The 27,941-nt window shown below is 35.2% G+C and overlaps 1 protein-coding gene across 1 annotated transcript in view; it reads left to right on the forward strand.

Moving 5' to 3' along the window:
* LOC150092815 (protein-lysine N-methyltransferase SMYD4-like) overlaps positions 1-27,941 on the forward strand; it is a 365,428-nt gene that overhangs the window by 303,337 nt on the left and 34,150 nt on the right. Inside the window, exons 17-18 of the mRNA XM_090414288.1 lie at positions 8,439-8,552; positions 20,920-21,091. Coding sequence (XP_090270414.1) covers positions 8,439-8,552; positions 20,920-21,091 — 286 coding nt within the window. The remainder of the gene's footprint in view (positions 1-8,438; positions 8,553-20,919; positions 21,092-27,941) is intronic.

A 27,941-nucleotide genomic window follows, 5' to 3' on the forward strand; every position in this document is an offset into this window, starting at 1 on the left:
CTTCTGTCACTTTGCTACACTCGACACTGATTAAAGTTATTCTTCCTCTTGCTTGCTACATAGCAAAAATAACTCTTTAGCAAAGAAGTCAAAGGAAATCATAATTTTCCCTATTCTGATTTGCCTTTCTTGCCTGGGCTTTGTATTGATCATGTACTTACTGAATACCTTTTTCTTTCCTCCACAGTATTTTCTTTTTTTATTGCAGCTCTTGTATTGTATTGCCAATCATCGCAATCCCTACTTAGCTTATCCTACTGACTCTAGACATGCAGTCTGATACTGCATCCTTCAAACAATCCTTAACTACTTTGCATGCACTGTTGACATCCTTTCCATGTAGTGTCTTATGCCATGGCATAAGAAGTGGTATATATATATATGCTTTATGAGCATGTGTATGGAAATGTGCGTAAGTGCTAGTAAATGCACACTGGTTTGTTTTGCACATCACACATCTAGCAATAGCTCGCTTGACCTTGTAACATGTCTTTTCTCCTTTAGTCAGGTGGGCACATTTTTACACATTTAACGGTATGTATATGACATGCTGATTTTAACCATTTTAGGTAGAACTTTTGTGTGAAATCAATATTCATGAATTGTCTTCATGGCATAGAAAATATCTCATTTTCATATTTTGAGTTAGTACCTAACATAACATTTGCTTTTTAAGATATTATGCATGACATAAATGGACTGGTTTCTGTTCCAAGCAAAGTATATGTAAGTATTTAGTGATATGTCTGTTTTAAGGTTTATTCCACTGCACATTATCTACAAAAAAAGGGGGGGGGGCACAATCAGTATTTTCCCTAGAAATAGTTGCATTTGCATTTATTTTATATGCTGAATATTACTGTTTTCATTCTTATTGCTCTTCAGTACAGTCATCAAAAATAAATCAAACATTGCATAGAAAACAACAATCATTCTTCCTTTCACAAAATAATCAGATGCTTTCTCTTTTTTATCATTTTGGAAAAAAAATTCAAAAATTTTCTAATATGTTATTTCTCATATTTTGATCTTGAGTAAAGTCTGATATTCACCAGGTTTGCATATATGTTTGGATATGCAGATTTTACATAGAGCTTCATAATTCTATATTCCTCAAGTGATTCTAAAAACAAAGTAAGCCCTACTAATTCAAATATTTTTGGATTAGCTAGGTTTTTATTAGATTTCTTGGAAATAAACTCTGAAAACTAAAAGTATTTTCTTTCTTGAAGTTAGAGACTAGATCATCAAAAATTCATAGGAAAAAAATTTCCCATTCCTATTATTTTGAAATAGGTTTTTAGGATATTTTATGGTTTTCTACTAAGAAGAGAGAGAGATTGGAAACCATAATAGTTAGAAATGCCAGTGAGAGAAGGGTGAATGAACATGTTTGGGGTGTCATCTATGGAGATTCGATGATTCAGGGTGTACAGAGTGGAGTGACAGAGGAGTGCTTACCAGGTGGAACAACAGAAAGTGTGCAGTGGCATTGAGGAGGAGATAATAGTAATGGTTGAGGTGAATGACCTGAGAGGTAGCATGAATCGTGTAACACAAGATTTGAGATTGATGTTAGAAATAGTGCAGCAGAAATGGGTCCGAGGAAATATAGTGAGTGTATTTTCCTGGTATGATAATGCAGATTGGAGAAGAGCAATGATGACAAATGAGATAATAGAGAGAATGTGCAGAAAAAGAGATCTAGAATATGTAGATGCATGGAGTATGTTTGAGAATAGAAGAGAACTTTATGCAAGAGATGGATTATGTTTGAATGCCGAAGGGCACAGGCATTTGTTGAGACTGTTATTTGCTAGGCAAGTGGGTGTGTCAGGACAAGGAAACTAGAATTGCACAGGTGTGTTGCAGGTAGAGTACGAGGAGAGTAATAATGACTATAAGAATACTAACAATACACTCTTTTTTTCTGTATACAAATGCTAAGAGCATTAGGAATAAAGGGAATGAGTTTGTGGCATTAATCGATTCAGTCCCGCCTTTCCTCCAAAGGTTGTTGATATCATTGAAACTTGGTTAACTGAAAAGGATGTTCTAACAGGGATAGAAATCAAAGGGTATAGCATATTTCAGCAGGATACGGAAGGTAAACATGGTGGTGGTGGAGTGTTATTCATGATAAGAGATGAATTGTGTGCTCTCAGGGTAGATTATCTCAGTGGAAATAACACTAATGGTTTTTGAGAGTATATGGTATGAGATGGATGTTTATAGAAAAAGATAGTTTAGTGTGATGTGATGTTGCTACAGACCAGGGAATAGATGGTGATGACATGGAATAAAAGGAGAATTGCAAAAGAAAAAGAGCTTATGAGAGCAGGAAATGTTTAGGCAAATTAGTTTGGTAAGCGCAAAGTGAGCGATCATTATGGGGAACTATAGTGATATAAACGGGGAAGAGCAGACAGCATGCAGTAATAAGGGAACTGAATTTTTGGATTTCTTGAGGGACAACTGTCATGGGAAGCATGTGGAGGAGGGAACACGAGGATCAAGAGTTTTGGATTTGGTCATAGCATCAGAGAGTCTGATTATGACTGAGATGACATACTTGTTCCCAGTTGGTTAGAGGGACCATGCATTCCTGACTTAGAGGATGAATAGACATGTGAAGGTATCAAAGCAGAAGGAAGTTATATGTAGTTATAAGGCAGGTCACTATCATAGACTTAGAAACCAGCTTGCAGGTACAATGGATGAAAGAATTTGAAGGAAGAGTGTCATTAGTACATGAGAGATGCTTAAGAAAAAGTTGTTGACAATAATGACAGATTGTATATCTCAAGTGAAGAAGATAAAGCATTTTGGAATCAAATGGATGACATGGAATAAAAGGAGAATTGCAAAAGAAAAAAGAGCTTATGAGAGGCATATAGAGAGAGGTGGAGAGCAGTTGCATGAGGAACATAAGGCTCAGACTAGGAAAGGGAAAAGAGAAAGTGACTAGTATTGTGAGGAGTGAAAAATTAGAATATGAGAGGAGACTGGAACTTTTTTTGCTGTTTGATGAGTAGGAGGAAAAATGGTAGTGGATGGATTATGTTGCTGATTGGAGATGGGAATCAGATAAAAAAAAATGCAGATAACACAGCTGAACTATTTAATAATAACTTCATTAGATTTTTCTATCCTGGTACTACAGTCTTTATTCCTAGAAGGATAACGAATGGTGAATTGTTATAAGTGAATGAAGAGGATGTATTCCAAATACTGAGTACACTAAATGTCAATAAGGCAGGCTGACCAGATGGAATTTCACCATGTGTTTTAAGAGAATGGAACTGACTATGCCATTAACTTGGCTGTTTAATGAGTCTTGCAATGTGGCAAGTTCCTGGAGAGTGGAAGGATGATAAGATAGTACCATTGCATAAGGGGTGGCCGCAGAATGGAGGTATCAACTGCAGGCCCATTTGTATTTCTTCTGTATTTGTTGTCTTCAGCATCCAGAAAAGTTTTCTGGATGCTGAAGATGCTATAGAAGTGATGTGATTATGCCAAAAAAGTAAAAGTCAATATAAGAAGTGAGATCTTGTCTTGATGGTTAAGTTGAATATTATCAAAAGTGGACAAGTTCCTTTTTGTTCAAACACAGGCAAAACTGTGTTTTGGAAGCATTGAAGGTGACTTGGTTGTTGTCCTCTGTAATTCTCACGTTTAGTTTTATTTCCCTTTTTATAGATGGGTACTGTGAGAGCTCTGCTCCAATCATCTGGAATTCAACCCTCTGACTAGGCCTTCTGAATTATGCAATGCAGCCGTAATAAAATTTTTATACCTCCATATTTGAGCATTTCTGATCGAATTCATCTACTGCAGCTGCCTTTCCACATTTCAGGTTTTTGATGACTTTTTCTACTTCAGGTATGGATATGTATTCCTGACTGCATTTCTGTTTGGGAGTTTTCTACTGCCATTCTAACACTGCTTGTTTCATTTAGTAATCTTTCCAAGTAATTACTCTAGGCATCTAGAATATCTTTATCTTCAGTTTTCATGTCACCTTTATCATCTCTGATTCCTTGTAAGTTTTTTCAATAGCCTCCAGAATATTTTGCAACCTTTCTAATACTTATTTTCGATGTTCTCACCACTCTTCCCATGACTTCTATTTAGCTAATTTTACACAGTGCTTTGTTTTCTTACATTTTTCTCTGTATTCTCTAAGAACACAAGCTGATTTACTTGCCAGGAGCTTTCAATATGTGGTGGTTGTTGTTGTTAGCATGTAGAATCCCACTGCTGGGATTCTACAAGTGTAAGTGGTGAGTTTATCCCATGTGTCATCTTGTTTTCTCATCAAGTGCCAGCCCATTTCCATTTTAGGGATTTTACTGGTTTTATGATGTCAGTGACTTTTGTTTTCTGTATTATTTCTAGGACTCTTATTTTTTACTATCACTTTGATGTTTAACATACTTCTTTCCATTGCTCTTTGGCATGTTCTTAGCTTGGTTGCTTGTTTAGTTGTTAGTGACCATGTTTGTGATCCATAGGTTACAATGGGTAGTATGATCATATTATGAAGTTTGCATTTTAAGCTGATTGGTAGATCTCCCTTCATCCACTCTTTTAAACTCCAATAGCTCCTCCAAGTATTGATGATTCTGGCATCTGTTTCTTTTTCCATCCTGTTTTTAAATGATATTATCTGGCCCAAATATTTAAAATCTTCTTTGTAACATATTATTCTGTTTTCGATAGTTATTGCAATTTCTGTGGGTTAGTCATTGGTTTAGATTTTCTGTAGTTCAGGTTTAATCCATATGGTTTACTTTTATTACTTAGATCTCTAATTGCTGTTTTCAGAGAAAAGTGCTATGTCATCAGCAAATCTAAGATTGCTTAAATTTTTGTCTAAGATGTTTAAACCATAATTATCTCAGTTCAGTTCTCTAAATAACATTTCCAAAAATGAAGTGAATAGCATGAGTGCTATCGGCCTCCCTTTTTGACTCCTCTTCCTAGTTTGAAAGATAGTCCTGTTCTCTCAAGCTTGATTTCTGCTGTGCAATTATTATAAATATATTTTTTAATATTCTGATATATTTATTCTTTATGCCTTGATTTTGGAGTCCCAGGAAAAGCGGCTTGTGTTCTATTGAGTTCAGTGCTTTCTGGAAGTCTATGAATGCTATGACTATGTATAGAGGCTTATCATATTCATGATATTTTTCAATAATTTGGTTGATAGTATGTAGATGATCAATAGTTGAAAAACCTTTTCTAAATCCTACTTGTTCATATGGTTGGTTCTGATCTAGTTGGCTTGTAATTCTATTTTGGATAATCCTAATGAATGTTTTATAACCATGTGAGATGAGACTTATCGGTCCATAGTTACTTATTTGATCTATCAGCTGCCTTATGAAAGTATTATTTCTGAATTTAACCACTGCCTTGGTACTGTTTCTGCATGTAGGATGCTGTTGTATAGTTTGAGAAGCTCTGATAATAGCTCCACGAGTTCTATTTAGAAGAATTCTGAAATTTGGAATTTGATCACTACCCTGTGCTTTGCCATTTTTCATTTGTTTGACTGCCTGTTGTATTTCTTCTTTGGTGGTTTCCTAGATAGGATCATCACATGTTTTATTTGTTTGGTTGTCTGTTAGACTATTTGCTTGATTACTTGAATATAATTCTTGGTAGATTTTGTTGCTGTTTTGAGAATTTTGGATCTGTTATTTGTTTTATGACCAAATTCATCTACTAAGGAAGGGATCCAGGATTTGCCATTTTTTAAACCATTTTTTGCTGATTTAAAGATATGCCTTGTTCTAGGGTTTCTTTGATTTTATTTTGAAATTCCTTAGATCTTTTCTAATTTCTCTTTTGACTAATTTGCTTAGCTCAACAAACTCTTTTGTTTTGTATTGATTAGGACCTCTTTCTCTTTAGTAGTTCTCTTTGTTTTATTACACTTTTGGTGCTGTCAGTTATTTTTGACTCATTATTTCTTTTCTTGCTATTTAGTGGTTGGTATGCTTGCTTCATTACTTCTATTTTATCACAAAGCTATTGAGTATTGTTTAACCTAGTTGATTTTTGAGTTGTTAATATTTGTCTTAGTTGTCTCTAAATTTCTTCTGGTTTCTTTGCAGATCTTGAAATCCTGTTTTTGAACCAATTATTCCTGTTTTTGTAAATTAAAGATACCAAGAAATTATATACTTGGTTTAATCCTTTATTCAAGTGTAAACAAACAAGTTTGCTCCTGAACTATTTTCAGGACTGTGGCAACTCGTATAAAGAAGCTAAGACTTCACATCACTTGCCTTAGTATCCCATAATGCAAAGCACATCTCCTTGTGGACATATATAATGCTATGCATTATATGCATTTTAATAAGTTGTGACACCTTTTGGCTACTTGTATATGAAAATATGACTTCTGCATTTCTTCAACCTTAGTATCACTTCTGGGTCTGGCTTCCACTGATGAGACCTCTATAAAGGTCGAAACCGGTCTGGGTAGTGACCCCTCCCATAATGCTTAGCATTATACATGTTCACAAGGAGATGTGCTTTGCATTACGGGATACTAAGGCAAGTGATGTCTTAGCTTCTTTATACGAGTTGCCGCAGTCCTGAAAATAGTTCAGGCACAAACTTGTTTGCTTACATTTGAATAAAGGATTCAATCAAGAATATAATTTCTTGGTATCTTTAATTTATAGTATAACCAAGTGGAAGAACTTCCAACAACTTTCTCTATTCCTATTTTTGATTTTCTGGAACAGGAAGGTTCCTCTTATTAATCTATGATCTGAATTAAAGTTGAAATTGTTAAGAACTTACAAAATATAGTCTATTTCATTTCTTTTTTTCCATTCAGTGATCCATGTCCATCTTCTTTTTTCTCTTTTCCTAAAGAAGGAATTTCCAATTTTCAGGTGGTGGTTAAAGGCGAATTGTAAGAGTGCCTTCCTCTGTCATTCCTTTTCTGGCTGCCGTGGTTTTCCAAGAACTAAATCTTCTGCCTTTTGTTGTTTAGTGCTTACCTGGGCATTAAAGTCTTCTATTATAATGACCTGGGAGTTGTTGGCTGTTGTTGCTAGTGCAGGTTCATAGAACATCTCTATTTTTTTCTGATCATTACTTGTGGTGGGAGCTTAAATCTGTATTATTGTTAGTGATTTAGTTTTTTCCTAATTCTAACTTTAAGGACGCAGTTCTGCTTATATAACTTCTAAATTCTACAATATGCTTTTTTCCATTTGCTCTTAATTAAGATCCCAACTCCATTAAGTCCATTTTCGCCTTCATTATGGTAAAATAGTAGGCCATTGTCCTTTTCTATAATTTTTTTCGGTGTCACGTCTCAACTCTAAAATTTTCAATATGCTTCTTTTTTTTTTTTTGACTGCTTCTTTAACTTCTTTAACTAGGATAGAAAAATCACGAAGTTCTGATTTTTCTATCCTCACCACATGCCTTCTGGCTGAATCAGTCGATGTTTTCTTCAGAGTTTGCCATAGAATCTCCAAGTTTGGTTCTTATTTTCAAACTCTTTCATTTTATTCTTCAATGATGTTTGTATATTTGAGTCTACAATTCACTTTGAAATTTTTTTTCAGAAAATATCTTTTCTTTTAGGATATATAAGAAGACATAATTAATTTTTGTTTTAGGTGTTTATCAGAACTTTCCAGCCCCCCTCCCCCCAATATATCATGCATATTAAGACTTCTGATAAGATATACAAAGAAGATTAACAGAACAATTAATACATGATGTGATTTTGAATAATAACTGTATGGCATGTCACATTTGATATTTATCATTTGACTTGAACTTTGAAATTTGCACACAGTGTTTCATGACTTGGATAATAATTTTCAGTAAAATTACATTTAAAATAGCATGCCTAATGTCCTTATTTTATTGGGCTAAATTTTTTTATATTACCCATCTGGATGTAAATGATTAAAATTTATAAAACATTAATTTTCAGAAATTCTGTGATATAAAATATATGTTTACTTTAAAGAATATTCATGAATAAATGTTGCATGTGATGTGCAAATAATGTATATATTGCTGCGCCCGTAAATTTTGACAAATTTTTATTTCACCATTACTTTACTTTCACTGTAAAGTTTGGAAAATACAGGAGTAAAATAAACATTTGGTTTTCTTAAAGTCTTAAAATTGATCTGCCATGTATTCAGTTATGTGTGCAATGTCCCTTCCCTTTCTCTTCAAAATGAGTTTACATATACATATATAACAATAATTCTGTATTCATATATAAATATATTTATCATTATGTTTTTCCCCAGAGATTTTGCATTATGCTTATCCAGAGATTGGTGATTTAGGTTTTTTGTTGCTTTTTGAAACTATATTTGACTTTTTACAGATTTTAAAATTTTATCATTGGTCTTAAAAATTTCAATATCACATATCTTTAGATGCCCTAGAAAGACTTCGAAGATGTCATAAAATGAGAGAAAAAGTTATGTATCGCCACAATCGACAGTTAGCAGAAGTACAAGATCAGATAGCTTGTTGCTATGCTTCTCTTGGTAAGTTTTAATAATATTCAGATTTACAGTTTATGTACAATATCCTCAAATTAACAGTTTTGTAATTAACGGATGAAATTTTTCATCAGTGTTGATAGCCATTGTTTTCCATGGCCAAGATATAAGTCTAGTATATAAATAAATATGCCATGATACATGTCTGTTGTTATTCACTTAATTAAGTTGTGACAATTTTGGCTTAAAGGAATCGCAAAAATACATTAAATACTGTTAGAACTTGTAAACTTTATGTGAGTAGCATATATAGGTTGGTGCTTCTGTGCTTTACAATGCAAGTTGGGATGCATGGTTGCTAATGGGCACAATACTGCAACTGTAATGTGCATTTAGTTAATGTATATATGTATACTTTCTTTTAAGCTTACACGGTGATCCGAATACATTTTTGAAAATTATGGAGACAACTACCATGCTTGAATAAAAACTTTAGTTTAATATAACTAATATCTACATTCGACGTTTCAACCTTTATGTTAAGGTCATCTTCTGGAGCATACAACTATGCACATAAAACAAGCTACACTACAATCAAACTGGTTTGTTAAAGTTACTGACCAACCACTACAACAATTGTTGGCCTGACCTCAGGTGAAAAAAAAAAAAATTATACATAACGCTCGAGTGTTATCTGTTGGTTGTAGAAATACATTGGGCACAACAACAAGTCTATGTATCTATCTATATACATATATTAACATCATGATTATAAATGTACATTCCAGCCAGTTGGTATGGAATGGTTTCTAATACTAACTGAAGATTGGCTAGAGTCCTGACTTATGCTGGATCTTATATATTAGGTAGGCTAAATGTGTGCCATCCAGATCCTTGGAATTTTCATGCCATCTTTGTTGTTGATATTTGGGTTTTTTATTGGGATTTCGCAGGCTTCCTTAAATTTCCTTTCATACCAGGTTTTTGTATGGTATAAAGAGCGGGTGCTTTTCCAGTTGATTTGGTCTAAGGTGTTGAGCGTGTGATCTGAGAGGCCTGCTTCACCATAATGGTTATATTTAATGTGTCTAATGTATTCTTTCTTGCGTATAGGGATTGTCCATCCTGTTTCACCAATGTACGGTAAATTACAGGTGTAGCGGATGCAATAGACTCCAGGATGTGCCAATGGGAGGAGAAGATCCTTAGAGGAGCTGAATATGGTTTTAAGTTTATTGGGTGGCTTAAAGGTGGCATTGAGTTTATAATGTTGTAGGATTCTGTTGATTTTTTCTGATAACCCTTTAATGTATGGGATGGCTATGGTTTTACTGTAATCTAGATTCGTTTTTGTTGTTGTTTTATGGAGTATTTTATTAATAGTATTTTTGTTATAGCCATTATTTATGAATGTGTTGCTGATGATTTTCAGTTCTTGTTTCAGGGCTTGCTGGTTAGAGCAAATTGTTGTAGCTCTGTTTTTAAGGGTGTTAATGACGCCATATTTTTGTGATGGGTAGTGGCATGAATTAGCATGTATGTATTGGCCCGTGTGTGTCAGTTTTCGGTAGACCGTGAAGGATAGACTGCCTGAATCAAGATGTGTGACAAGTCTGTCTTGGAACAGGAGTGAGTTTTAATTTTGGATTTCGATGGTAAATTGTATGCATTCGTGTTGTTTGTTCAGGCGGCTAAGGAACGTGTTTAGCATTTGCCGCATGTATGGTGAGATCGCAAACACGTCGTCAACGTATCGAAGCCAGACTGTCGGTCTTAGCATGGCAGAATCAAGACTGTAGTGTTGATGTATAATTTTTTTTTTTTTTTTTTTTTCACCAGAGGTCAGGCCAACAATTGTTGTAGTGGTTGGTCAGTAACTTTAACAAACCAGTTTGATTGTAGTGTAGCTTGTTTTCTGTGTATAGTTGTATGCTCCAGAAGATGACCTTGACATAAAGGTCAAAATGTCGAATGTAGATTTTAGTTATATTAAACTAAAGTTTTTATTCAAACATGGTAGTTGTCTCCATAATTTTCAAAAAATGTATATATGTATACATATGTAAATACTGTATTTTTAGTATATTCTCCCTTTTTTTTATAATCACTTCAGGTTGAATAAAAAAGGAAAGAACATTTCAGGTTTTTGATGACTTTTTCAAGTATAGATATGTATTCCCGACTGCATTCCTGATGGGAGTTTTTACCATCAGTGGGAAAACACTGCTTGTTTCATTTAGCAATCTTTCAAAGTATTTACTCCAGACATCTATAATATCTTTATCTTCAGTTTTCATGCCACCTTTATTATCTCTGATTCCTTTTACAGTATTCTTTCTTCTATTTCTAAGATTTTGCAATAACATCCAGAATATTTTACTACTTTCCTAATATTTATTTTCTATGTTCTTACCAAATTCTTCCCATGACTTTTGTTTAGCTAGTTTTACACAGTGCTTCGCTTTCTCACATTTTTCTCTGTATTCTCTAAGAGCAAAAGCTGACTTACTTGACAAGAACTTTCAATATGCTTTTTTCTTTTCCTTGATTGCTGCTTCCTCAGTCCACCATGGAGTCTGATTTTTCTATCCTGGCAGATTACCTCACTACATTCCTCTCTGGCTGAATCAATCAAAGTTTTCTTCAGGATTTGCCATTGAATCTCCAAGGTTTGGTTCTTGTTTTCAAACTCTTTTATTTTTTCTTCAGTGATGATCGTGTATTTGAGTCTACAATTAATTCACTTTCGAAAGCTGCTATACTTTAATTCGTTTTGAAACTTTCTTCATACTTTTTTTTGAAATTCAATTTTATTCTGCTCAAAACTGTGTAATATAATCACTTTCTATTTCAAAATCCTCTGTATATTCTTGTGTCCTGAGTCAGTGGGAAAACATTGCTATCAACTATAGTCAATGAGACTTTCTTATTTCTTGCATCTTCTCTCAATGTGAATTTGTGCATATTTTTATATTGGAACTTGGTGTTAGTAATAACTAATCCATGTCCTGATCAGAAATCCAGCAGGCATTTGATACTATTATTAGCTTTGCACTTTTCTCAAAATTTTCCAGATGATTTATCTTAAAATAAAAATCTTGTCAACTTCTGTTTGGCTTGAACTCAGCTTGTTCTTCTCCAAGTTTTTCTCTCTCAGTCTTTCTTGATATTCAAAACTATTAAAAACTCTACAGTTATATGGTGTTAATGGGGCATTATATCAAGCAATACTTAGTCTTTATTTGAGTTGTAAGTCAGCAGTTAGAATTGAAGGAAGTACAGGAAGGTGGTTTAATGTTAAATTTGGTGTCAGACAAGGATGTGCATTATCCCCTCTCTTATTCATTATATATATATGGATCACGTTATCAAGGAAAGTGGTATTAAACCTGATATCAAAATTGGAGGTGTTAATCACAGCTCTTTGCTTTATGCGGATGATGTTATACTTATCAATAAATCTGCTACAAGTCTGCAAGATTCCCTGACTAAGTTGAATAAATGTTGTAATAGATATGGTATGAAGGTCAGCATTAAAAAGACAAAGACAATGAAAATAGTCAGGAACATTGAAAATATTAACTGATTATGAATGGAGAACTTATAGAACGAATAAAACATTTCAGCTACTTAGGCACTATTTTTAGTGAAGATGGTAAATTAAATATGGAAATAGACAACAGAATCAACAAAGCTGATATGGTAGTCAACTGAATAAATTTTTATGGAATAAGAGAGAAATTAGCCAAAACACTAAATTAGCTGTATACAAGACAATGTTCAAACCAATTTTAACTTAACTTTAACTGGATCTGAGGGGTGGGTCAGAAGTAAAACACTTGACTAAAGACTCGAGACTGCAGATATGAGAGTCCTGAGAAATATTAGTTCCTGAAAGATGGCTTCAATGGCAATATCATATTAAAAATGAAGATATTAGGAAAGAACTTGACATTATCAGCATCCAGGAATGCATTAGCAGAGCTAATCTCTGGTGGTATGGTTACTTAAACAGAATGGGTGAGGAAAGATTAGCAAAACAAGTGTTCTCTGCCAGCTTGGTGGGAAAAAGACCAAGTGGAAAACCAAGATATAGGTGGATTGATACAGTAAAAAGTGCCTTAGAAGACAGAAATATAAGACCTGATAATATTGGAGTCTTGACAGGTAACAGACTGATTTGGAGGAAAATTGTAGATAGGAAGTTAGTAATGATGTAAATTTTTCATGTAGTACTATCATATCATGTACACCCCCTTGAGGGTATATATCAGGAATTTGATGATGATCTTTCTTGATTTCTTCTCAAGTATAGTTATGCAAATCTTAACTGGAAAACTTGGTACAGAAATTCCTCTGTAGTTCTCACATTGTTTTATTCCCTTTTTTGCAGATGGGAAATATGAACTCTACTCCAATCATCCGAAATTTGTCTTCTGAATTATGCACCATATCCACTGCAAAACTTTTATACCTCCATGTTTGCACATTTCTGAGCAAATATTTGGTTGTTCAGGCCAAGGTTGACTGAACGGAATTTTTCTGCTACCTGGCAAGCAAGAGGAAGAATAATTATGGCAGATTAACATTGGTGGATAGTCATGGCAGTAGACTAACTGCTGCAAAGGATATAGTGGAATTATTGAATGAGCATTTTATCAGCATATATCATACTGATATAAATGATCTGGTGCAATATAAGAAGAGAGGCAAGTATTAGGAGAATTGAAAGTGAAAGAAACAGAGGTGAAAGAAACAGAATGAGGCTGTGGGAATGGATGACATATCACCATGTATTCTTAAGGAATGTGCACCACAGTTGGTTATGCCCATCACCTGGTTATTTAACGAAAGTCTTGCAGTGGGTAGGGTTCCTAAGGAGTGGAAAGAAGGCAAAAGTACCACTCCACAAGCATGGTTCTAAGACAGAAGTCTCCAACTATAGGCTAGTCTGTATAACTGTGGTTGTGGTCAAGGTGTTGGAGAGACTGGTAAGGAATAGAATACAGAATTGGGCTGATGGACATAGCATTCTTTATGATGGTCAGCATGGATTTGTAAAGGGTAGGTCCTGTTTTAGTAATTTACTTGCATTTATGATAAGGTTATAGTTGTGTTAGATAAGGGAAAATCATATACAGTGATATTCTTAGACTTTGCAAAAGTGCTTGATAGATTACCACATGAGGTTAGTCTGCAAGCTGCAGAGGATGGAAATAGATAGTATATTCGTTAGATGGATCAGAGATTGACTCTCTGAACAATACCAGCAGGTTGTGTATGATAGAGCAGTTTCTCAAAAAAAAAAAAAAAAAAAAAAAAGGGGGTAACCAGTGGCATGCCCCAGAGTTCTGTTCTTGGGCCCCTGCTGTTTAACTTGTTTGTAAACGATATATTATGTGGGCTGGCTGGGGATTTTCAGTTATTTGCTGGTGATGCAAAGTTAGGAAGAATTATAAGTAGCACTGCTGATGTTAATTCCCTTTAAGAAGATTTGAATACACTTTTTACTTGGACAAAAGAGTGGGGTTGTAGTTTTAATATCAATAGGTGCAAGGTGTTGCATTTTGGATTGCAGGAATATAAGGCCGTGTACTATATTGATTGTGCCGTACTACAGGAAGTGGATGAGATTAGAGATTTGGGAGTGATGGTTGACAGTAGACTAAAGTTTAGAGGGCATATTGCTAGTGTTGCAAAGGTTGCACATCTTAGTGCTGCTGCGATATGAAGTACTCTCACATGCATGGATAAGGAAGTGGTTGTGCCACTGTATAAGGCACTAGTCAGATCACATTTGGACTATTGTGCTCAGATCTGGTCACCTGTTTTCAATGTGATGTGGGAACATTGGAGGCTCCAGAGATGAGTGACTAAGACAATATCAGGAGTTTGGAATGCTGCCTATTGAGAGAGGTTGAAGAAATGTAGATGGCAGAGTTGGGTGGATAGGAGGAAGAGAAGTGATATGATAGGCATTTAAATTAGTGAGAGGATTTTATCAGATTAATCTGATAAAATCCATATTTTTATAGAGGGGATTATAAAAATAGTAGAAGGTGAGACTGGAAGGACCAGAGGTCATTCCTGGAAGTTATGTAAAAGTGTGATTAAGAAGGGTGTGAGGAGTAGATTTTTTACATGGAAAATTGTCAGTGAATGGAATGCATTACCAAGATGTGTTGTTAATGCAAGGAGTGTTAAGGATTTTAAGATTCTATATGATAAACATGTCAGTTGAGTGAACCTCCCAGATGAGTCTGTCGGAGGGTATAATAATAATATCATTCACTCTAACTATTTTCATATTTTTGGCTTTCGAATGACTCTCTCTAATGTAAAGTATTGATATATATTCCTGATTGCATTCCTCTTGAATATTTTCTACCAATGTCATGTCACTGTATGTTTCATTTAACAATCTTTTAAAGTAATTATTCCTTAATATCTGTTCAGTTTTTATTTCACCTTTATTATCTCTGATTCAGTTTACTTATTCCATTTCAATGCATTTTTATTAACCTTCAGAAAGTTTTACTATTTTCCTGATATTTATCTTCTTTATTCTTACCAAACTCTTCCCATCACATTTGTTTAGCTACTTTTATTCACAGCTTAGTTTCTGTTGCATTTTTCTCTGTATTTTCCTAAGACATCTGCCATGTAACTTGCTAGGAACTTTCAGTATGCTTTCTTCATTTCCATGACTTTTTGAAGACCTTGGGCCCACCATGAATAGATATTTAGATTTTTATGCCTTTGCATGAAACTTCACCACATGCCTCCATAGTTGAATTAAGCAGCATTTTTTTTCTGAGTTTGCCATGACTAAAAAGTTTGGTTCTTGTTTTAAAAAACTCTATTTTTTTTTTCTTGAATAATATTTACACAGTTGAGTTTACTGTTCATCTTGAAAAGCTGCTTGAAAAGTATTTAATTCTTTTAAAAACTTTTTTACATATTCTTCTTTTCGTTGACATTCAGTAATTCATTCTATTTAAAACTAAGTGATGATCAATTCCAGTTTCAATGTGTATGAAAATATCACTATCAACAATAACAGTCAATGAGACTTTCTCATTTCTTATATTTTTCTCTCTATAAATTTATGCATATCTTTCTGTTACAACATGTTAGTAATTACTAGTCTATGTCTTCTTTAGTATGAGCTTTATCCTTTCCTTCTTAATCCAAATTTTCACCCAATATTTCTGTATGCATGAGATTCATTTCTTATTCTGCTATTTAGATCTTCAACAAAGACCAGCTCTTTAGGGTTTTATTTTGTCATTAGCTGCCTTTGACGAATTAAAAAATTCTCTCCTTCCTTTGGAGAACCTTCTGTGGGTCCATAGGCATAAATACAAATGGTTTTTCATACCTGTTTCTCAATTTTGAAGCTGACATAATTCTACTCGAAATAGCCATTCAACACCAAACTTTCATATTTGGTATTAAATACCATTGCTTTTATTATTATTATTGTAGGGATATAATATCCTGTATTTATTATTTAGTATGATATCACCTGTTTTTTGCTTTTCTCAATACCATTAATCATGTCCACTTAGTACATCTAGTTCTTCTGCTAGTTCAACTTCTTTTCCATTGGTGCTTGTTGTATTGATGGTTCCTATCTTCTGTTCTGCTGATGTTGAGTTTGTTTTGCTAGGTAACTTTTCAATGCTCTGGTTCCATTGTTTTACGGATACGATCCTCCCCCCCCCCCAATTAGTCCGTTAAATTAAGGATATACTTACCGTATATTATCGCGTATAATGCGAAAAACTTATAGTAAAAAATACTACTTAAAGTAAGGGGTTCGCTTTATATACAGATCCTAAAAAATATAACATCTTATTAGACTTGCATGCACAACATATACTACTTAATGCCTGTGCAACCAAATCTACTTGACCCACTCGCATTCGGCAACCGAGCGCAATCGTATCTGTGCATAAAGCCAGTAATGTAAGTAGTGCTAATGATAGAGCACAGTGAGATAGATCACAGCTAGGTATATCAGTTTAACCACAGTTCATTTTAAATATTATTCATTAAACAAAGCTATCCTGAAAATGAGCCAACAGAAACGTAAACGTTCATCTTTTGAAGCAGAATTTAAATTGCGTGTCGTGCAGTTTGCAGAAGAACATAATAACAGTGTTGCTATGAGAGAATTTGGTGTAGCAGAGAGTAATATTAGACTTTGGCGTAAGCAAAAAGACAGTCTTGAAAAAATCCCTAAAACGAAATGTGCCCGTTGTGGAGATGTAGCATCCTTTCCAGAACTCGAAGAAGAGCTAAATGAATGGATTTTGATGCAACAACAAGATGGTATTATAGTAACAAGAAATGCAATTCGTTTTTGAGCTCTACAACTCAAGAATGGTAAATTCAAGGACATACCAGGTATTTCATCTTTTCTTGCTTCACCTGGGTGGTGCAACAGATTTATGGAACGCAAAGCATTAACATTACGACACTGAACAAAAATTGCGCAGACGTTACCAAAGCAGCTCGAAGAAAAAGTGCAGTCCTATAAATTTATCATAAAATTACGGAACTGTCAGGGATATGAACTTTCCCAAATTGGCAATATGGATGAGACGCCCATGTACTTTGATATGCCTGGGAATCTAACAGTAAACTCAGTTGGTGAAAAGGGTGTCCTCATAAAAACAACAAGACATGAAAAAACTCATTTTACCGTTGTTCTAGTATGCATGGCAGATGGAACCAAATTAAAGCTGACAGTGATATTTCAAAGGAAGAAAATTCTGAAGCACATGAAATTTCCACCAGGTGTAATTGTTTATGCCAATCAGATAGGTTGGATGGATGAAGACGGTGTATACAATTGTGGCTGGATCAAGTATGGAACATACGTCCAGGTAGCTTGTTATGTCAACAAAGCATGCTAGTCTGGGATATGTTCCGGGCGCATTTAATGGAGGCAAGCAAAGAGAAAGCACGTGAGCTACGTGCAGACCTAGCATACCGGGTGGTCTAACTTCCATTTTGCAGCCACTTGATGTCAGCTTGAATAAGCCGTTTAGAGATCACTTAAACGTGAAAAATGGAGAGAATGGATGTCATCAGGTTTGCTGAAGATGACAAAGGGCGGGAATTTTCAGAAGCCTGAGATCACCCTTGTCACCAGCTGGGTTAAAGAAGCATGGGATTCGATACCATCTGAAATGATTCAATGCTCATTTCTTAAATGTGGAATAAGTAATTCAATGGATGGATCTGAAGATCATGTCATATACGAAAACGAGGATTATGCACAACAAAATGAAGAGCATGAAGACGATGACGACAACTGCTACACTGATGACGAATCCCTACAGATGAATTTATAAATGAAATGTTTGATGACTCTAAAGATGAAGAAGAATTTAAAGGATTTTGACATTTTGTTTTAAAATAAATATTTCTCTCGTTAATTCGTATTGTATTTACATTTTGTTTTAAAATAAATATTTCTTTCATTAATTCGTATTGTATTATTTATAATGTTATGGAACAAGATTAACAGATCGCATTATATGTGGACATGGCATTTTAGGGCTAGCGAAGAAATTTTGCTTGAAAAGAGTTTTCAAGCAAAATTTCTAGTTCGCATTATACGCAATAATATACGGTAATTTATCTTTTAAGATACACTCTTTCTGAGAAATAGAAACTTGTGAATTCAGATTTTCTGTTTTTCTTTGTAAGACTTGCAAGCAAATCTGGTAATCCCTAATCATTGATAGATAACTATACTATTTAAAATACTTTAAATAATATAGTCATTTATCAAACAAAACAACTCTTATTCTCATTTTAGGAATGTAAAATATGAACCATATGCCATGGAGATGACTGAAGGGTAGGTCATGCCTCAGTAACTTGCTCACGTATTATAACACAGTGACGGCTGAACTGGATAAGGGTAATGGGTTTACGGTGATTCTACTGGACCTTGCCAAGGCCTTTGACAGGATTCCACATGGAATTCTAATCAGTAAATTGCAGCATATGGGAATGGACATAGGGTTGGTGAGATGGATAGGAGGGTGGTTGACGGAGAGATATCAGAGTGGTTTACTCGGGAGTAGAGTCCACAAGACGGCCTGTGACTAGTGGTGTGCCACAAGGATCTGTTCTTGGACCACTGCTGTTTAATTTGTTCATAAATGATATAGGAAATGATCTGAGAGGAACAGTTCATTTGTTTGCGGATGATGCGAAGTTGGGTAGGGCAATAGTGAATGCAGATGACGTCAAAATTTTGCAGGATGATTTGGATAGATTGGAGGTCTGGGCTAAGGAGAATGGATGTCAGTTTAATGTGGCAAAATGTAAGGTTATGCATTTTAGGGTGAAAAGATTGGCGGCAGTTTACTGCATTGGTGGAACCCTGCTCCAGGAAATTGATGAGGCACGAGATTTAGGAGTGTTGGTAGATAAGGAATTGAAATTTAGGGGACACATTGCAAAAGTGACCAAAACAGCTCATCAAATCACTTGGTTGCTGAAGAATACGTTGACAAGCAGAGACAAGCAGGTTATTGTTCCTCTCTATCGAGCCTTGATAAGACCCCATCTAGACTACTGTGCTCAGATTTGGTCACCTAGGTTTCTTCTTGATGGGGAGGAGGTGGAGAGGATCCAGAGGCGAGTGACCAAGATGATAGCAGGTCTGTGGAATGAACCGTATGAGAACAGGTTGAGGATTTGTGGGTTGCAAAAATTGGTTGATAGGTGGAGGAGGGGAGATATGATTGAGACATTCAAATTACTGAAGGGTTTCTATAAAATTAATTCAGAAGATATTTTTGAGAACAGGGCTGGTTGTGGGAGGACTAGGGGACATCCATGGAAACTGGGCAAAAGTGTGGTTAGTAAAGGTGTTAGAGCTGGGTTCTTTACTTTTAGAGTAGTGAATGAGTGGAATGCGCTCCCTGAGTCTGTGGTGGATGCTGTGACAGTGAATGAGTTTAAGGCGAGGTATGATAGATACTGTATGAATGTCAAATAGTTGTGATGAATATGATTTGGGGCCTCCCTCGATGAGTCTAATGACTCCCTGGAGTTGCCCGTAATAATAGTAATAATAATAATAGTAATAGTAATAACTTTAATACAGTACATACAAGTAAACAGTAAACAAATGTGAATAACTAGGTGAATAACTAGTATGAAAGTAAACAAATGTGAATAACTAGAATAGCATTAAAAAAAAATGATAAATTTGAAATCTGAAATTCTAGTATACAATAGAGGTATAAAAAGTGGAATTCAAAGATAATTAAAATGAAACACTCGGCAGAGGATGGATCGTTTTCTTCTACAGCTAGCCATTATTCAACAAACCAGTCACTGAATTGTGAGTATAACACGTCTTGAAAGAGAATATTCATTCACTCTGTAAAAGTCACTTTTAAACAAGAGAGTTGCAAGTATTAATTCATGTGGAAAAAACACTTCAAGATTTTTTTGGTAGTCCCTTGACTGGTTGATGTTAAATGACGAAAAAAGTCATGCTTTTTTGTTAGGTAAAAAAAAATAATAATAACAAATATCTTACTTCAAAAAAATAAAATAAAATAATAATAACAAATATCTTACTTTAAAAATAATAATAATAATAATAATAATAAATATGTATATTTTTTTTCTCTAAGAAATAGAAAGTTAATTGCAATTATTACTACCTTTGCACAAACTAGAAGTAAACTTGCACCTAATTCATGGATTACTCCCAATAGTTTATAGCAGTAAGCAGAAAACGGATTAAGTGATGTTGTATTTGCTTCTACACAGAAACCTTTAAAGGAAATGAGGGATGATAAGTCATGTAAAGTCAGAGAATGACCTCATTTTCAAAGTCCTATTCATGTAGCACTTTTACAGCTTGCTTTTGAAGACATCAAGTAATGCTTTTACTGTTTTGAAATTAGGTACTCGAACTCTGGCAGATTTTTGTTCTGTATTTCCAAAAAATTAAATAGTGTGCATTTCATGGTTTCACAGACCAGAGCACAAGAGCAATGTTTCTATTCCTGGGACGTGAGACAATTTCTTCAAGACCCAGCATTTTCTCGGACTTGAAATATTTACTACAAACATTTGAAATATTTAGAAAGAAACTTTTTCTAAATATATTAACAACATTTCATGTTTTATTTACTGAATTTCTAATATCTTCCTTAGATATTTCAATTATAGAAGCATTTACCTGATTATGGTGAAACATTTCATTATTTTTGTTCAAAATTGTATGTGCTGTAATCATTTCTGGATTCATCACTTGGGCTTTTGTAAATTTTATTTTTATTTTTCTCTGTCTTAATCATTTTTATAAAATGATTAAGGCAGAGTAAAATCTCCTAATAAAATTGAATTAATTTTACATTTTTAGGCAAGATGACACATGCTGTTGAATACTTGCGTCCTACATTAGCTATCACTGAAGCAATATATGGACCAAACAGTGTTGAATTAGCAAATGAATTGCAGAAATTCTCTGACCTTTTGATGAATGCAATTCCTCAGTTGGCAAAAGAGGGATCAACAAGAAGTCGTGATATCAGGTTGGAAAATTTATCTCTATATGTAATATAGGTATAGATCTCTTAAAATAGTTTATGAAATAAAACTCCAATGATTGTTCTAGTATATGAAAATGCTCCAGTTTGTAATATGTTACATTGTAGAAAGTTTTTTAGCTTGGTGATGTAAATTATTTATACTTGACAAGAAACGATATTGTGGTTTAAATTTTTAATGAAGTGTAAGCAAAAGGTTTGCATATGAAGTATCAACAGTATTTTATAATGCAAAGCATTCTTCCTCTCCATTATCACATATCAGACATGTATATTGCTATATGTTATGGGAAGGGTCACTACCCAGGCTGGTTTTTGACCTTTATTGAGGTGAAAAAATAATGAAGGGATAATAGACCTGGAGTAGTATAGGGATGAAGAGAGCCTGATAGTATCAGGGAAAGAAAAGGCAGATATATAGCAGGGGAAAAGAAAAAGGCCTTAGCTCCTTTGTATCATCATGTAGCCAAGGCTAACTAATTTTACCAGTCTCATGCACTAAAATCCAGAAATGACTGGTACCCAGGTGGTTAGCCTTATCTAATTTAACTACCTTGAGTTGGTCTTCTCTGTCTGGGATTGCTTTCTGTTCATCGCCACCACCATAGTGAACCAAGAGGATGGAACCATGCGTAAAACCTCTCATAATAAAAATAAAATGAATTTTATCTCCCCTGGTGAATATTGCATAATGTGAGTGCTCTACACTATCTAACTAACAATTTGGTATCTCCTAGAATGCTTCTTTCCAAATATAAAAATTGTCAGACTGAACAGTAAAATTTTAAAATTTCCATAATACAATATTGTGAAGCATTATGTCATATTCCTGATTTTCCAAGCCATGTTTTTTTTTTCTATCTTTCTATAAATGATATTTTAACTCATTAATTATAAAAATGAAAAATTCTCTTCCAATTGCTGACAGATCAGGAAGTATTGCAAAAAAAGAACCTTCTCTGTTGTATTGTAAACAATGGAATGCCTGACACATTACACTATCTGTTCCAAAAACACAAGGCAGCTGTAGAATGCATGTTCTATATTTCTAATCTGTAACAGATGTCACAGATTGAATCTCTGATGTTAAAGTACCTCTTTTTCATGGCTTTTATTGGAAGTTGACCATATGCAATTCTTAAAATCCCTCCTGTTGGGGTATCCTGTGAACTTCATAAGTTATTAAACAAAGTGTCGTTTTTAGTATCCAACTGTGGAAGTTTGTGGGAGAAGTAGTTGAAGATTTCCTTCATACTAGGACCTTTTGAGGTCTAATCAGTGGAATCATTGATTAGACCTCAAATGAATCACTTGTATATTTTCCATATACAAGTAATTAAGAGATGTATCACCTTATTAAAATATTCTCGGTCAAAGAACAGTTGTAGAAAGCTTTTTTTCACTACTTAAATTAAGGGGATATTAAATCCCACATAGTTTTAAAACCGAATAAGAAACTCAAAGATTGGAATCAGAGAGTTTCTTGCCGAATATAGTAAACTATAAAGTATCGGCGACACTAGCGTTAGCCAATGCAAGTGATCCTAGTACGTAGTACAATACCGGACGACTCGTTGCAAAGGTGGAGGAAGTTCAGATTGCTATTCTTAGGTATTTTCCATAATGTAAAAACACATTTCCTAGGAAATGTATGCTGTTGTTACATTATGGAGGGAGGTCACTACCCAGACAGGTTTCAGCCTTTTTTGAGGCTTCATCAGTGAGTAGCTAGACCTAATACCAAAGTGTATAGCGAAAAGAACTTATATACCCTCCATAATGTAACAACAGCATACATTTCCTAGGAAATGTGTTTTTACATTATGGAAAATACCTAAGAATAGCGATCTGAACTTCCTCCACCTTTGCAACGAGTCGTCCGGTATTGTACTATGTACTAGGATCACTTGCATTGGATAACGCTAGTGTCGCCGATACTTTATAGTTTACTATATTCGGCAAGAAACTCTCTGATTCCAATCTTTGAGTTTCTTATTCGGTGTTAAAACTATGTGGGATTTAATATCCCCTTAATTTAAGTAATGTTTTCATTGCCGAAATGAAGCTTATTAGCTTTTTATACTTAAGTAGCTTTTTTTCACTTTGTCAAAAAATAAATTATATTTGACAAGAAATCATATTCTTGTTTAATCCTTAACCAAAGTATAAGCAAACAGTGTTTGTACATGAAGTAACTTCATGACTAGGCTACTTTACATGCAAACTTCTTATTAAACAAGAATATAATTTAACTTGTGATGTGTAATCAGTTGGATATAAGATAAAAACCAGGTAGCAGCAACAGAGGAACTTCTCTGGGAGAAGCTAAAAGTGGACTGACTGGTTGGTAGGTTTGTATATATGTAGCTGCAAGTTGAAATTTTTTAAAGATACAAGACATACTGTGAGTATAAATATATGGGACAAGAAATCCTATGGAGTTATCTCTTCTCATAGAATTTAGACAGAAATGGTTAATTTTGTTGATTTTCGAGCTATTGCTGATGAGAGCATAGGCTTGCTTGATAAAAAAATTTCTTGCAGAAGAGATGCTTCTCTTCAAGCATCTCTTCAATGGGCTCTTGACATTGGTGATTTTATTATACCATATATCCAAGTGCTGAAACATTTCCCATGCATTTTTCCTATAAACCCCTTTAAACAACTTTAATGTTTCTATTATATCCCCTCTTTTTCTCCTATCAGCCGACTTCTGCAATCCACACACCTTCAATCTGTCCTCATAGGGAACATTCCATAGGCCACTCACTATCTTGGTCACTTGTCTCTGAATCCTCTCCACCACTTCCTCAATCTCAAGAAGCCAGGGAACCAGTCTTGAGCACAGTAATTCAGATGCGGGCATATTAAGGAAGTTGTTATTCCTTATAAAAAGGAATAACAACTTCCTTATCTCTACTTGTTAATGTGTTCTTCGATAGCCAAGTAATCTCATGGGCTACCTTATCAACCTTAGCAATATGTCCTCTAAACTTTAACTATCTGTCTGCTACCACCCCTAAATCTCTAGCTTCATCTGTTTCCTGGAGTACATTGCCATCAATGTGATACACAGCTTATAATCTGTTTATCCCAAAATGCATAACTCTTTATATCTCAACATTAAACTGACTCCCATTATCTTTTGTCCATACTGACAGCCTGTTTAAATCCTCCTGCAAGTTCTCCACATCGTCTTTATTAACTATTACTCTACTAATTTCAGCAAACAACCGAATATTTCCTTTCAGGTTATTTCCTATATCCTTTATGTAGAAATTAAACAGCAACGGTCTCAGTACTGAATCTTGCGGCACACCACTAGTCACCTATTTTCACCTTGATTCTGCCCCTCCATTTACCACTATTTGATATCTGTCCAGCAGCCACCCTCATCTCATCTTCCTTTTTCCCTCTTTTACCTTGCGGTGTCGAGGGTTTATTAATCATCGGACCTCAAACTGTTCACACGATCAGGTGGTCAGCCCTACACCATGGTGTATCCTCTGTCTGTAGTTTTGAGTTCTCAAGGCCGGTTTACCTGCTTTGCAGGATGAAAAACCCCAGGATAAACTGGGGAAAAATCCCTACAGTCCACGCCCAAATCTGGCTAACTTGGCTATTGCTGAGGAAGATCCTTCAGCTCCTCACTTCACCAACGGAAATCAAACCTAGGACACTCCTTCCCCAGGCATATGGTTGCACAGCCACCCTCTTATCCATTTAACTAGTGTCATATCCATCTCCCATTTGTTCTAATTTGCTTAACAGAGTTCCATGTAGTATTCTGTCAAATGCCTTTTGCAAAATTCAGCAAAATCATCATGTAGCCCTTTCCTTTATCCAACTCAACTGTCACTCTATTATAAAAAGGTAGTAAATTACTAAGGCATGATGCTTCACAAAGCCATGTTAACCCTAATACAGTATCATATTTTTATCTATCCATTCTTGAATTCTCTTTTTGACAAATTTTTCTAATACCTTTACCACCAAGCCTGAGATACTAATTGGTTTATAATTTGCTACTGCAGTCTTTGAACATCCCTTATGCAAAGGAATTATTTTGCCATCTTTCCACTCCCTTGGAACTCTACCAGAGCTGACACTTAAATTAAAGAACCTAGTCAAATGCATTGCCAGTTTCTTTGCACATTCTCTATGCAGGGTAGCTCTAATTTTGGGATGGAATAAACTATCAAACATTTGCTCTGGCCTGCTGCTTAACCATAAAAACCATAAAAGCTGCTTTCAACTTGAAGCTTTTATGGTTTTGAGAGAAACAACTTTTTTTTTCCAGAGCATTCTGACTTCTGCAAATACCATTCAACCAGCTATCATGTAGTCTGACTGGAAGCATCCATTTGAGATGTATTCTTAAAGTGTGAGCACTTACTATCAGTTTTCTTTGATATGCAAAAAACATATGACACTGCTTTGAGATTTGGAATACTGAATAAATGACCCATCTCTCACCAACTTGCTCCCCTCACTTTCACATAAACACTTGGTCTCTGCAATTTGTATATTCTATAAATATTTCCATGGGAAATGTTCATCTGAAACAGCATCAATAATTCCCCCACTCTGTACTAAGCCCATTGGAACCTGCACATCTGCTGCCCAATATTCTTTCACAGTACACCTTGAAACCCACAGAACAAGTTTCTTTTCCTCCTCTTCATCCCAGCTACTGCGGTACTGTGGAACAGTTTCCTCCTGATGTATTTCCCAAGGAATACAACATACAGGCTTTTAAATCAAATGTAAACAAGTTTCTCCTTTCCCACCACCCATCACCCATATACAGTACTAACATACTATAGGTTGACCAGCCAACCTCTCGTATATGGACCCAACATTAAATAAATAAAATAAAATATCAGATGAGAATGACACTTATACTGTACATACAATACACAGATGCTTCTGGAGCACAAGTGTCTGGCTCAAGTGGAGGGATACATCTGGAACAGAATTATTAGTATTAAGGCTATTGAGTATTTTTCTGAGATCAGAGAAGGCATGTTGTGGGTAGTTGATAAGATAGTAATTTGCTTGGTCACCTGAACATGAGTTCAGAGGCAAAGACAGATATCAAAAGTCTGCCCTATCTTTAGGAGATATTATTATTCTGTCATGAGGATAAGAAGTAGAAACATGTAGACCTTCTGCCTATTAGCCTTAACAAGGAACCAAAAGGCTTGAATGGCATTACAGGAAGAGGCAAGCCTAGCACATTTGGCACTTAAGTCTTCTGTAATGTCATTTAACAACCTATCCCTAGCCACAGACATACCAGACATGCTGAAATCCAAGTTACTCGAGTCTCACCTTTACTTAGCTTCCAAAGGTGACTACTTGTTCTCTCTCTCTCTCTCTCTCTCTCTCCCCACTTGCTATGAACCAAAAAAAAAATGCTATATATTTGCTGTAACATCCGGTTATTACTTATGGGTCTGTCATCCCTCAATCTTTCCATAAGTCACATTCCACAGGTCAGATGTAGTTGCCTGCATTCCTCATTGCCATGGAATGCAGGCAACTACATCTCCCTAATTCCCATTGCATGTCAGGCTTGACCTGTCATGGCCAAGTAACTTGTTTCTTTGAAACATAAACAATGCTCTGACATAGCAGTTAATCCTATCTGCATAGTGTATTATGGCTTTCAATTACATGTGTTATTTTGGCCAGTTGTTTTACAGTATGAAAAATCCGAATTTCTGGGGGAGGGGGGGGACCCTGCTACTTCTGTGAAAGAATCATCTTCAATTGAAAAGTCCTGATTAAAGGCTCTTCACATCCTAGGCAGGATTTGAACCTAGTCTTTTTATTAGACTCAAATGATTGGCATTAGTGACATACCACTAATGCCAATAATTTCATTTACATATACCAATGCCATGATTCTTTTCTGTTGTTGCTGATGATATTGTCATCCCTCAATCTGCCTTTTCTGGGAGAAAAAAACACTCTACCTCTATATGAGATCAGCTAACTCACCTTCAGTTGACAAGCTCTGATAAAGGTTCTTCATGTCCTAGATGGTATTTGAACCCAGGTCTTTCCAACCAAAGGGCATCATCGAAACCGACAGCTATGGAGGTTCTGTTGCTGATGATGCTCATGACATCAGTCATTTATGACTACTACCTATGAGACAGGGAAGCACTCGTGTAATCTGTAACTTGCCAACTCAAGCAACTCAAATAAGGTACATCAAGGATAATTTCAGCTATTTGATTAAAGCACATAGAATCAGATAGCTGAAATTATCCTTGCTGAAATATGAGTGCCTTTAACCGCCCTCCCCACCTATTAAAGCCCTGGTTCTTCAACAAATTTATCTTCCACCTGTCAGGGTGCTGACAGATGTTGTTTGATTCATTTGTATACATAAGATCACATCTTGATTATGGATCCCATGTCTGTGCTTCTGCCAGGTATAGTACCCTGTGATGGCTAGACCCCATTCACCATCAAGCCGTCAAAATTGCAACTAGAACATTTTAAACTTCGCCTATTCCTGGTCTGCACATTGAGGCAAATGAACTACCTGTGTCACTTTTATGTCAACAGCTCCCTCTGTTATATGCAATGAAGATAAAATCCCTGCTAGACCACCCTTGTGGTAATTTTTTTTTTTTTTTTCATCCACAATGGAAGAATCTGTACAACACTCGACAGACTAATATAAAACCGTTTGGTTTGCAAATAAAAGCTGTCTTACAAGCTCTAGATATTGGAGTAGATAACATAGCACAGATAGCACTAAATACACTACCACCACGGCATTCATGATACCACTGTGCAGCATCTCCTTCTGCAGGCT

Source organism: Typopeltis vanoorti, chromosome 25, assembly GCF_054136105.1.
Source record: "Typopeltis vanoorti isolate ZY-2024b chromosome 25, IOZ_Tvanoo_1.0, whole genome shotgun sequence".
NCBI classification, from domain to species: domain Eukaryota; kingdom Metazoa; phylum Arthropoda; class Arachnida; order Uropygi; family Thelyphonidae; genus Typopeltis; species Typopeltis vanoorti.